Raw genomic sequence first — 14,190 nt, 5'->3', positions numbered from 1 at the left:
GCACATTTACTTTGAGCATTAGTCACTGTCTGGCTATGTTCACAATGTGTAAAACAGCGGCCGTTGTTTGACACAACCACTGATGTACTTGTTCCAGTGACCTATACAGCCATATCAGCTGCGGGAACATTAAAGCCCATTCAAATCAACCGGCCATATGGGTGTGTCTGGACATTATCTAACCATTCATTAGGAAATGGCCATTCTATGGGCATGCGCAGCGCGCTTCTTCCAGAGCCTGGAAGAAGTGCACTGCGCATGCGTGTGAAATAGCCATGGTCTAGTCGCTGGTCAGCATCCACGACTAAGCTGGACTGGTAAGTGCCACAATTCCTTCTTTGTGCTTCATTATTCCTCATGCTATTTCAGCATCATTTGTCTAGCTAGAACTAGAGATGAAGATATTTTCTGTTGGGTAAACTATATTCATGTGAGAAGCTTTTAGCATTTTACATACCAGTTTAAATTATAAGCAGTTTTTGGTATTTTCAACTGGGAATATTATTCTCAAATGAGTTTACAATAAAAGTTTTTTTAATATATGGGATTTATCCCCTCTAATAGGCTATGTTCACACCATGTTAAAAACAAACAGAAACAGAAAAGGCGTCTGCTTTTGCAATTTAAACAGACATCCAATTTTACCTTTAATTTAATTGATTTCAATGCAACGCACACAGTCTATTAGGTAACGATCGTTGTCAAAATAATGATCATGACAATTAACTTCGATTTTTAGGATTTATTTTTTTACCAATACTTTACCATCAAGTGACGTATATGTTTGAATACAGTAATAAAATAGTACTAATTGACCCACTTCAAGATAATATTTGATAGAAGGTATACATTATGCATGGATGAATTAAAAAAAACTTGGACGTTCTAGGCAATGTCAATGTGTATTCTTGCTTTACTATTACCATGGATGGTAGCCAAAACTGAAATGGTTCATCAGATGTGCAGCGCACAATGCTTAATTTCAGCAGTAATCCATATGTCCTTGTGATTAGTTCTTTTTGTTTGAAATTTTATATTGTTTCTCAGCCATTGTTTCTATTCATTTACCCAATTGTGAATAGAAAACTGTTATTTGAATGCATAATGAAACGTAATTTTATTACAGAGGGAATAATTGGCTTGACATTTAAATTCACTAAACAATTTAGAATTTCAAGACAAACAAAATTTAAAGTGCATTCTTTATATCATATAAAAGTACTTGATCTTGACAAAGGCACTTTGTATTATGGCAGAGCACTCTGCTATTTTTATCATACATTTTGTGACAATACTGTCCACAAGGGTTGAATTTACTAAGGATAATTTCTGCAGTAAATCCACACTCTGCACAGTAATATCATGTACTTTCCTATACAGTTAAGTAAAAAGGTATTCACAGCCATGGATATTTATCTAAAAGAAAGAAGATGAATAACATTAACATTAAGTGACATAGGAGAAGGTTTGGTAAGTAAAGTTTGTCTGTTTGTCGATGATCCAACAGTGGATTGATAGATGTCTGTAATATGGTATGGAAAATGAGGTAAACGGTCAAAACTAAAGAAACTGCAGTGAAATGTTTCCAAATGTAAAATAATGCACTTGGGGGAAAAGAAGACATCTACCGACGTATTGCACTGGCAATTTCATGTTAGTGAAAACTTTAGAAGAGATTAGAAGGAATTAGGGATAGTAATTTCTGACCACAAAACAGTGCACAGTGGTTTTATGCAGTTGGGAAAGCTTATGGAATGCTTGGCTACATAGCTAGAGGTATAACCAGTAGGAAAGTGAGGTTGTGTTCCCAGCTGAGTTACTTAATGGGTTCTTCAGTTCTGTATATACAAAAGAAGAGGATGAAGCTGTGGTGGGTGGAGCCAGTACTGAGGTGAGTGGGGCCAGTACTGCTAACACGTGTAATGTACTGAACTGGTTTACTATAGATATGGTCCAAGATAAATTAAATAAACTCAATGTAACCAAAGCTCCAGGGCCTGATGGATTACACCCCAGAGTTGTTAGGGAACTCAGTTCTGTAATTTCTCTACCCTTGTATGAAATAGTCAGTGATTCTTTGCTGACTGGTATTGTGCCGAGGGACTGGTGTAAGGCAAATGTAGTGCCGATCTTCAAAAAGGGCTCTCGAACTTCCCCAGGTAACTATAGACCCGTAAGCTTAACGTCCATTGTGGGGAAACTATTTGAGGGGCTTATAAGGGACTACATCAGGAATATGTAGTGGCTAATAGTATTATAAGTGATATCCAGCATGGTTTTACTAAGGACAGAAGCTGTCAAACCAACCTGTAAGTAGAAGCCTCGATGGCGGCGTGGCTGTGGATATCGTGTACCTGGATTTTGCAAAAGCGATTGACACAGTTCCTCATGGGCGTCTGATAGGTAAGTAAAGTCTATCAGTCTGGAAAGTTTAATGTGTAACTGAATTGAAAACTGGCTTAATAATCGTACCCAAAGAGTGGTGGTCAATGATTCCACTCCGAATGGTCCCCGGTAATAAGTGGTGTACCCCAAGGGTCAGTACTGGGCTCCCTCCTTAACTTGTTTATTAATGATATTGAGAATGGAATTAACAGCAATGTTTCTATCTTTGCAGATGACACCAAGCTTTGTAGTACAGTACAGTCTATGGAGGATGTGCAGATGTTACAGGATGACGTAGGCACAATGAGTGTTTGGCAAATGAGTTTCAATGTGGATAAATGTAAAGTTATGCACCTGGGTACTAATAACCCACATGCATCATATGTCCTAGGGGGTTTTACACTGGGAGAGTCGCTGATGGAGAAGGATCTGGGTGTACTTGTAGATAGTAAACTACAGAACAGTACACAATGTCAGTCAGCTTCTTCTAAAGCCAGCAGGATATTGTCATGCATTAAAACAGGCATGGACTCTCAGGACAGGGATATAATATTACTGCTTTATAAAGCTTGAGTGCGGCCTCATCTGGAGTATGCTGTCCAGTTTTGGAACCTGATTTATAAAAAGGACGTCCTAGAGCTGGGGAGGGTACAAAGACGGGCAACTAAACTAATAAAGGGAATGGGGCATCTTCGTTATGAGGAGAGATTAAAAGAATTACATTTGTTTAGTCTGGAGAAGAGACGTTTAAGGGGAGATATGATTAATTTATTTAAATATATAAATGGCCCCTACAAGAAATATGGGGAAAAGATGTTCCAGGTAAAACCCCCTCAAAGGACATGTTAGGAACCGGACAGCAGGACAAGACAAACAGTGAGCCCTAAGCTCAGCCCCGCCCACTGTCCTCTACCTATTTGCCACAATCCGCCCTAAAATGGCGGCGAGCAACTGGGCGGCAGTCCCTGCGCTGGCTAGGTGGGACACAAGGACAAGACAGACAAAACACAATAACGAATGGTCAACAGTCCGGGTCACAACAAACGGGCAGCAAAAGTACAAAATCACAATCCGAAGGCAAAGTCAATATACAGGCAGTATGGTCAGGGGCAGGCAGCAAACAAGAATGGTCAGAAAGGCAAAGCAGGGTCAGAATCAACAGAGCAAGAATAGAAACACAGAACCAGGCAGAGACAAGCTCAATATCCGGCAATGAGAGCACAGACTGGGTTAGTTATATAGGAGGCCAGGATTCTGGTCCAGAATGTAATTGGACCATCCCCCTGATCTCCAAGCACAGACACCTGAGAACAAGACAGATCCACTGGCAGGATGACCTGTCAGTCACAGCAGAACCCAAACACAGATTAACCATGACATGGCCAGACAGAATTCAGCAGGTGAAGTCGGGTGTGTCTCCCAACAAAGATGAGCAAATAAACCAGTGTTCACACACTGCAAACAAAACACAGAAACAGGATACAAGAAAATCAGTGCCTTCTCGGCCGAACAGCACGAGCCGAGGGGCGCATAATGCTCTGCAGAGATACCATCCTGACAGTACCCCCCCTTTTACGAGGGGCCTCAGGACCCTCACAGGACTCAACTTCACTTAGAAGATTGCCATCTGACTCCCATTCATCAGAAGAAGAGTCCATGGCATGGAGAACAGGCTTACTGACAGGACAAGCAGAAGAACATGATAAATTGGCATCAGATACAGGCAAATCAGTTACAGTAGAACTAGCAATGTTTATTTCGCCGGAGGGTACCTGTGCGCCCAAGTGACCTTCCTGGGAGTCACCTGGACGCCGATGATCTGGGTGCAGGTTTTCTTGCCGCTTGGGCCGCTTGTGGCAGAAACTGATGAAGTGTCCACTTTCACCGCAATAAAAACATAGTCCGTTCAGTCTTCTGTGTTCTTTACGGGCCAGGGATCTTTTAATTTTGCCCAGTGCTGAAGGTTCCTCTATGGTGACCAGAGGACGAGACATAGAAGGCAAAGGTTTAGAGGGGACAGAAGGAACATCATTGACACAGGGGTGGTCATGGCTTAGTCTTAGCGTGCGATCAATTGTAATTGCCAGGGAAATGGCCTCTTCAAGGGAGCTAGGGGTGGGGTGACTAACCCAAGCTTCTTTGAATGTCAAAGATGTGTTCAGGTCCCCTGAACACTTGTCAGGCTCCTTGAGCGTGACCACTGGGGTGGCAGGAGTGGTAGCTGGTAGCTGCTGGGCCAATAGCTGGACCTGCTTGGTCAGCTCAGAAACGAGGGCCGCAAGACCCTCAAAGTGGGCAGACAACTCCTGTGCTGAGTCCATACTAGCCTCAGGTAAGGAGTAAAAAAAATTTTTGGGCCGGATATTCTGTTAGGAACCGGACAGCAGGACAAGACAAACAGTGAGCCCTAAGCTCAGCCCCGCCCACTGTCCTCTACCTATTTGCCACAATCCGCCCTAAAATGGCGGCGAGCAACTGGGCGGCAGTCCCTGCGCTGGCTAGGTGGGACACAAGGACAAGACAGACAAAACACAATAACGAATGGTCAACAGTCCGGGTCACAACAAACGGGCAGCAAAAGTACAAAATCACAATCCGAAGGCAAAGTCAATATACAGGCAGTATGGTCAGGGGCAGGCAGCAAACAAGAATGGTCAGAAAGGCAAAGCAGGGTCAGAATCAACAGAGCAAGAATAGAAACACAGAACCAGGCAGAGACAAGCTCAATATCCGGCAATGAGAGCACAGACTGGGTTAGTTATATAGGAGGCCAGGATTCTGGTCCAGAATGTAATTGGACCATCCCCCTGATCTCCAAGCACAGACACCTGAGAACAAGACAGATCCACTGGCAGGATGACCTGTCAGTCACAGCAGAACCCAAACACAGATTAACCATGACATGGCCAGACAGAATTCAGCAGGTGAAGTCGGGTGTGTCTCCCAACAAAGGTGAGCAAATAAACCAGTGTTCACACACTGCAAACAAAACACAGAAACAGGATACAAGAAAATCAGTGCCTTCTCGGCCGAACAGCACGAGCCGAGGGGCGCATAATGCTCTGCAGAGATACCATCCTGACAGGACAAGAGAAAAAAAAGATTCAATCTCCGGAGGCGACAAGCAAAATAATATAAATGCATATGTATAGAAACTATCACCCCTTCCCTGTATCCATCCCCTCCTTGGATGAACTTGATGGACATGTGTCTTTTTTCAACCGTATTAACTATGTAACTATGTATAGAGCTCCAGTGAGACCACATCTGCAATACTGCATCCAGTTTTGGAGACCTTACCTACAAAAAGATATTGCTATAAAAAATGGTCTAAAATGGGCTACAAAAATCTACTGATAATCTACTGATAATTTAAGTTTAACTGGTCTTTTAGAGGTGACAGAGTCCCTTTACATATGTTAAAGCGTTGAAAAAGGTTCAGGATTAAACAAAAGAACAAGGGGACAGAACCTGGGGTTAAAGTTGGGGGATGTGGTTGATAAATCCACAATGAATAGGTGAATTTAAAGGGTACCTGTAAGCACAGACACTCCTAAACTAATGGTAGCATTAACTGCTAATCCAGAAGCTCAGATATCCTTGGTAATGCTCCACGCCTGACAAATGCGTGCAACCTCCATTGGATTACAATGGAGGTTGTATGAATTTCCATCATTTGTTGTGTGTTATCAAGGATACCTGACCTTCCGATTTGTGTAGTCGATGCTACCACTAGTACTGACAGGTACCCTTTAACCCCTTAAGGTCAAAGCCAATTTTCGTTTTTGCACTTTTGCTTTTTCCACTTTATGTTTAACCCCTTAAGGTCAAAGCCTATTTTCGTTTTTGCGCTTTTGCTTATTCCATTTTAAGTTTAAAAGTCCATAGCGCTTGCATTTTTTCACCTAGAGACGTATATGAGCGCTTATTTTTGCGAAACCAATTGTACTTTGCAATGACAGGCATTATTTTTCCATAACATATGCTGCGAAACCGGAAAAAAATAATTTGCGCTGTCAAATTGAAAAAAAAAAACGAATTTGTTTTGATTTCGGGGAGTTTTGCATTTACGCCGTCCGTCCTATGGTAAAACTGACTTGTTATGCATGTTCCTCAAGTCGCTACGATTACTATGATATACAACATGTATATTGTATCGGATGGCCTGTAAAAAATTCAAACCATTGTTAACAAATATATGTTCCTTAAAATCGCCCCATTCCCAGGCTTATAACACTTTTATCCTTTGGTCTATGGGGCTGTGTGAGGTGTAATTTTTTGCGCCATGACATTTACTTTTTATCGGTACCTTGTTTGCGCATATACGACTTTTTATCACTTTTTATTACATTTTTCTGGATTTGATGCGACCAAAAATGCGCAATTTTGCACTTTGGAATTTTTTTACGCTGACGTCGTTTACCGTGTGAGATCAGGAATGTGATTAATTAATAGCTTGGGCAATTATGCATGCGGCTATACCAAACATTTTTATTTATTTGTTTATTTATGTATTTATATTTATAAAATAGGAAAAGGGGGGTGATTTGAACTTTTAATAGGGGAGGGGATTTTTTATTTAAAAAAAAACATTTTTACTTTTTTTTTACTGTAACTTGAGATCCGACCCACTAGACACCAGGGATGTAAAGTGTAAAGCACTTCAATGCAGCTGTCATGTTTGAGAGCTGCATTGAAGTGCTTAATTAGCTGGCGCGGCAACGGGACCCGCGCCGGCTAATAGAGGCACTGCCCGGCTGCAGATTACAGCCAGGAGCGGTGCCGTTCAGAGCGGGGTCCCGTTGGGACACCTCTCTGAACTCCCCCAGCGTCACCATGACGTACCAGGTACGTCATGGGACACTAAGGGGTTAAACATGCCTGGGATAAACATATATCTATTCCAAGATAATAAGAAAGGAATTTCTAAAAGGGCAGATTACATAGACCAGGTGGTCTTTTACTGCTGACAATCTTCTATGTTTCTATGCTATAAAACCCCACCTGGTTCACATGCAGCTATAGTGTGCCATGAGACTAATCACTGCGCTGTAAAAACATGTAGTTTGCTGTAAATTGCATAGGTGAAATATGTTAAAAAAATAAAAATAAATTACATTTAAAAATCACAGAGCCAGGAACTGTACTGTGAAACCATGGTAAAATTGCCGAGGATTTTCCATGCAGTAAGTGGCTGTACACTAAGTACGTAAGAGCACAGCTTTAATGCTGTGTTTGAATTTAGCCTTAATTGGGTTTTCCGTAAAACCTCCAGTAGTCCAGGAGAAGTGGCAATGCAGCTAAGCAGACAAAGAGAACAACCATCTATACACACCACCTTTAATATTTGTCTACAAGAGTGTTCATAAACAAGGCCCACTGAGTTTCAAAATTAAATGCATTTCCATTAGTAACATCTTGTGATGTTTTATATTAAAGGATCACACCATGATGTTAATGAGATTGCTATGTCTATACGTTGTTCCAGCTCTCCAGAGTGTAGCAATCTTAAGTAACTTGGATAAATTTTAATTTAAGTAGCAATATAGCAGTATCGGGTAGCCCAACGGGGCTGATTTTGCATATTTTGATAGCTTTATAGATAGTAAGCGCAACAATCAACAGTTCTGCTGGATACCCCTTCAAGCATTTCTGTGACTTCTATTATACTCGCCATAAAGCAGGTACTTAAAGAACACCTGTCATTTTTCTGTGCATGCTGTGATTTACAGTGTTATTAAAAAAGCCCAGGGTGAATCTTTGTATTTCTACACAGAAGACTGAACCTATTACATTGGAGGAGCCCTAACTATCACCCTCTTTCTTCACCTCGCTAAACGTTTTTGCAATGTAAAAAAAATTCTGGATTACTGTATTGCATTTTTTCCCTGATAGTGCAGGTCAGACAGGGAAAACTGCGCCTGACAGTAAAGCATTAGCAAAGAAATATAAAGTGACAGGTTCTCTCTAATCAGAGTTTGCAGCTTTGTCTCTAGTTCTGAAGTTTCTGTCTGGCATATTGTATAGTGGATCCATACTACTATTTCTTATTTGTTCTCCGGCAGAACAAATAGGGATGTGTTTTTTTTTTGGTTTTTTTTTTTTTTGTCCTTCCAGACTCTGGGACCACCCACCTAGCATGAATAATTAAGAAATTAGCATAATTAATTGCTAGCTTTAGGCTACTTCCCTAAATGTATGCAAATGCATATGTCTGATACCATGTGTTCTCTATTGGCTGCATCGTGTTGTAGAAAATTCTGAAAACATTGCACAGCCATTGATTGGAGAAAATAAGGGGTGTGGTTTCAGATGCATGTATTTAAATGGATGGAGAATGACGTCTTGGAATCCACTCACACATATTTATTTCATTTTGTGCTCATTGTTTTTTTCACCTCACTTGCACAGTTGACCCTTTTGGTAAATAAATGTTTTGACATCTGAAGCTGTTTTTTTTTTCTTTTTTTGCCTTGGGTCATATTCATGCACCAGTGTATCCTTTTAGGTCTATATACCAAAGTAAATGCTATCTATGGCTGACTATCCATACTTAAAGTATGAGGGCATAAGGTGGATAAGGTTTGCTGTGTTATATTCTGGGACATGTTGGATATTAGTTTAAAATTGCTAGACCAGTTGCCTCAAGGGTCCTGATTCAGCATAGGTAACATCTGGGAGCTGGGATCCATCTAGCAGGCGCTCTAGCACTAAAGTCAGTTCTGATCTAAATAAATGATGCAGCATCAACACTTACTGCTTGTATATTATGGTTCCCCAAAGAATATTGCAAGATATCAAAGCAATATATTTAGAAGATCTGTCAATATAGAATCAGATCTTCTTAACCAGAAGAGATTAAAAAATCAGAGTTGGAGATAAATCCCAAGTTTCTCCAGCTAATTGGAAAGATAAGGAGCTTCTGAAATGGTCTTGTGACCCCCAAGATCAACTGGAAACTGGAGAAACTGGAGAAACTGTGCAGGATGTAGATCATCCAGTGGTGGCAGATGTATATCTCAAACTACTGTAAGAATAGGACTTTTAGCATCTTCTCAGGAGGCTTCAATGGGTAGCTTGGAAAATTACTCAAAAATAGACATTAGAGTTCATGGTTCATACCTTGCTTCAGACAACTAACTAAAAATAGAGTCTATTAAAATCTCTGGAAGAAGTCTTTTTATTAATTCCTCTCATTCTGAAGCTGATGCAATGGTCATCCTTCAGTTGCTGCGGGAATGGTTCTAGAAAGGATTACCATTCAACCTCTGAAGTACACATCTCTACAGTACTAAAATGGGAATACGCCTTTAAGGGCCTAGCATGTTAGATTGCTTTGCAGCCATCAAATCCACAAGAAAGCTGGAAGAAGTGCAAGACTTGCTTTTAACACTCTTATCTAAAGCAGTTGCCAGACAGTGGTGCTCTACAATGTTGCCCTCTGTTGTACCCAAGCTTTTTTTCCACGTGGAACATTTTTTAACCTGATGAAACTCTAGTGAGACCACATCTAGAATACTGCACCCAGTTCTGGAGACCTTGACCTTGGGTGGTAGAAAAGCACAGTATGAGATACTATACTGACAATCAAAATGCAACTAAACCTGATACAAAGGAGCTACTTTCAGATTTAGCAATGCCTATGGCCTCCTTCACATGTTTTTTTTTGTTTTTGTTTTTTGGGGGGGGGGCTTAAATAAATAACTCTAATAATGTATACTTTTTTTTCAGATTGTACATGTATTTTTGTAACATAGTTATTATTCATTTCATTTGCAACTTGCATAGGGAAACCTGCAGGAAAAACACTACAAATGCCAAGACCATTCTACATAAAACAAAAACAAAAAACACACATCCTAAAACACATTTAAAAGGCCAGAAATGCCTCACAAAGAAAAGGTATTGTTTACACAGCATATATCATTTATTAAAAACGGTCAGCTATCATCTAAACAAAGGAGTTAGGCCAAAAATTACAAAAAAGAAAAATATATGCAAACTACAATACAATACTCTGTTAGGAGATGTTTATGTTATATGTTGTTTTGATGTGAGTTTTGGCCTGAAGTAAGACTTCTCCTAGTGTAAATGTTAAAATAAAAAAATAAATAAAATAGCTAAATGTCAAATCTATTAGTTTTGTCAGTTATTTCACGAGGAGGCAAAAAAAATATAAAATCATGAAATTGTATTGTAATTTAGGAAAATATTAATTTTTAGAATATTGACATATTTACTGAGATTTATGTGCGATTTATTGTTAGGCAAACTTACCCAAATGCCTTCTTCTTGATGATACTGCTTCCAGTTCCTCCCAGTGTCACTATATAGCAGCAGATAGCTTGTTACCCAGTCAGAACTTCCATATTTGCCTTGCGTGGCAATAGCTGTAATTTCAGTCCTTTGTCCTAGGTCAATCTGAAGCCATTGGTACTTATTAGACACACGAGGAGACCATCCCCCAGCTCCTGCAGAGAAGGAACAGGTGATATTCAAGAAATGTGCAGGGATCAAGGCCTTGACACCGTCCAACAAAGTTCAGTTATTCTTAATAATGATTTAACAATACAATATATAAAACCAAGCAATTCATAAATTAATAAGTGTGTCAGCTGTGACCACCCATGTTTTTCCATGTTACATCCTGACTATCATTTTAGAGTTAAGCACTAAGTGAGAGGGAATAAATTTTAAAGGTCTTTTCCAACTGTAACTACTTGGAAATACCATTATTAAAAGGGTATTCCAATTCATTAAAAGTAAATAAATAAATAAATAAAGAAAAAGTACAGACTGCTTTAAAATAAAACATCCGTGGACTGGAGTGTCTGGACCATAGAAGGGGGTATGCTGTATTTTGTTATTTTACATGCATAGAGGCTTCTCTTTTGGTAATAAACTGGAATACTCTTTTAATGAAATACAATAAAAATGAGTCAAGTTTTAATCACTTCATTATCTGTAAGTAGGCACACAAAGGACTCAAAGGCTTATTTAGATCCTTTAGATCAAAAACTTAAAACTAAACAACTGAAAACTTCTAGCAGTGTTATGCTCAACCCTTTTACCCCAAATTTGGCATGTAAGTACATTGGGTGTCTAGGTAGATTTTGTAAGGTTGTAACCTTGTCAGAGGAACACAGCACTAACTGTGGTTCTCTGTTATCAGTCTTTATCACAGCCTGTTGTCTATAGTCATCCAAATGTCTGGAGTGTATTTTAAGGCTATGTTCACACTAATTCCGTCCGTAGTTCGCACGCCGCCGTACATGTGCGGCTGAAACTACGGGCGTGGGAAAAATCGACATGCGTACGAACCGCGAACATACGCCCGTAGTACAGTTATGCTTCCCTAGCTTGATTCGAAGCGATCTGAAACAGGTCATTTACTTGGAAATCTTCGCCCAGACCAATAAAACACACAGAACCTTTTGGATCGAAAAATCAAGTTCAATTTGGCTGAAATAAGTACTCCGTACGGGACCGCAAGTAAATCCACGGCCGTGAGTTGGAACATTTCCGTCCTCAAACAATGGTCTTGTTCATTTTTCATGGCGCCGTATACGATCCGGCCGTAATCTCATACGTAGTGTGCATTGTATATAGTATACTTCCAAGCGAACGCATCAACCTCAAAACTACGTGCGCATATTCGCGGTTCGCACTACGGACGGAATCATACACAGTGTGAACATAGCCTAAAGGAGATTTATCAGGCTGTCTTATAGTAAGATTCTCCTGGACACCCAGTATATTTACTTGCCAAAGTTGGGCCAAAGAGGGAAATGTATCAATCTTTTTTACATGAATATTTTTTTGTTGCCCATAGCAAACAATCACAAACACAGGGCATAATGACATTTTGACCAAACAATAGACTAAACAGCATAACAAGACCTGACTGCAGGTTGAATGACCTGAACTATTGTACTCATAGGGGGACATTTGTTAGGACCAGCGTACTCGTATACCAAAGAAAAGTGCAACTGGAAACTATAGGCCTGTAAGTCTAATATTTATCATGGGTAACTTATTTGAGGGATTTCTAAGAGATGCCTATAATGAAATATTAATTCAGTATACAGTATACAGAGGTGCCTATACTGAAATATTAATTCAGTATTCAGTATACAGTTAATGAAAATGACCTATGAAAACAGCACCAGCAGGAGTTTATGAGAGAATGGTCCTGTCAGACTAATCTGATCAGCTTGTCTTTTATAGACTGGACCTAGGGGAGGCTGTGGACATTATGTATCTGAACTTTTCAATGGCATTTGATACTGCGCCACATAAAATATTGGTCTATAAATTGAGGATTCTGGACTTAGAAAAAAAAATTAGCAAATTGCTAAGCAACTGGCTGGTTGGAAGGAAACAGGGGGTATTGATGGAATATACTCTGATTGGGTCACAGCTACAAATGGGGTACCATAGGGCTCAGTATTGGGACCACTTTTTAAAATATGTTTATTATTGACCTTGTCGAGGGGCTACAGAGTAGAATTTCCCTTTTTGCAGATAAACACTTAACTGGATAAAGTAATCACCATAGAGAATGATAATATAATATTACAAAAGGATCTGATCACAATGTACAAATATATGAATGGACAGATCTTTCTTGTGATCTTTGTATACCTAGGCCTGTAACCATGACTAAGGGGCATCTTCTACGTCAAGAGGAAAGAAGGTTTCACCACCAGTATAGTCGGGGATTCTTTACTGTAAGAGCAGTGAAACTATGGAACTCTCTGCCACATGATGTTGTCATGGCTGATTCATTAAATAAGTTAAAGGGAGGCCTGGATGCTTTTCTTGAAAAATATAATATTACAAGTTATTGGTACTAGATTACAAGTTAATCCAAGGATTTATTAAGAGTGACATTTTGAAGTGGAGAAGGGATTTTTCTCCGTGTGATGAGGTATACATATTAACTTTGTAATTGTGCAACTATGTAAAACAAAAAGGGATGAATTGGCCTCCTGGGCACTATTGGAACAAATCCAATGAACACACAAACATTTTTCGCTCACGCAGCATTGAATATATTTTCTAGAATATCTAGTTATCTAATCATACAAAATAATGTAAAATAAAATTTATATGAACATATTCACCTGAAGACAATATAAAAAAACACAAAGGCCTATGGGAATTTATGATGATTATGTGCAGTAACTTGAGCAACAGGCATCCATATTATCTGCCTCTATGTAATGAATATCGTATACAGGAATTATTTTTACATGAGTCAAGTGCTGGACCAATTATGCATTTTTTCTATTACAAAGGCCTGTAGGGCACAGATTGCTAACTTTGATGCTTTTAAATAAAAGCTATGGGCATGTTTGAAAGCATATTACTATTGCTATTACATTGTACTTAAAAGGGCAATTTCATGCACCGTTTTTAATTGGAAAAAGGCAAAAACTGAATGACAAAGTGCTACAAAATGCTGTTAATGAAATCCTCCTTAGGCTATGTTCCCTCAGTGTAAAAATAAAAGCAAATAACATCCGATGTTGCAAAACAACGGCTGTTATTAATATTCATGAATATTAATGTTAAAGTTCATGAACATTAATAACTGCTGTTTTTTTGTTTTGTTTTTTTGCAACAATGGCTGTTCGTTGGCCTTATTTTTACAGGAGGAGCATCGTTTCATGATGCAAAGAACATTTTCCCTGTAGGTTTTTACAAAATTTTGTGTTGAGTTTTTCTCCCTGCTTTTATACATAATGCAGGCTATTCTACCTGGTTCAGAGTTAAATCCATCAAAATCACCCTAAAAGGTCT

The 14,190-nt window shown here is 39.4% G+C and overlaps 1 protein-coding gene across 1 annotated transcript in view; it reads right to left on the bottom strand.

Annotated features, from left to right (window-relative positions):
• CNTNAP4 (contactin associated protein family member 4) overlaps nucleotides 1-14,190 on the bottom strand; it is a 199,697-nt gene that overhangs the window by 139,586 nt on the left and 45,921 nt on the right. Inside the window, exon 3 of the mRNA XM_069963476.1 lies at nucleotides 10,663-10,856. Coding sequence (XP_069819577.1) covers nucleotides 10,663-10,856 — 194 coding nt within the window. The remainder of the gene's footprint in view (nucleotides 1-10,662; nucleotides 10,857-14,190) is intronic.

The sequence above is a fragment of the Dendropsophus ebraccatus genome, chromosome 3, assembly GCF_027789765.1.
Source record: "Dendropsophus ebraccatus isolate aDenEbr1 chromosome 3, aDenEbr1.pat, whole genome shotgun sequence".
NCBI lineage: Eukaryota > Metazoa > Chordata > Amphibia > Anura > Hylidae > Dendropsophus > Dendropsophus ebraccatus.
The sequence above is the reverse complement of the archived record's forward strand: the minus strand, read 5'-3'. Positions and strand labels throughout refer to the sequence as shown.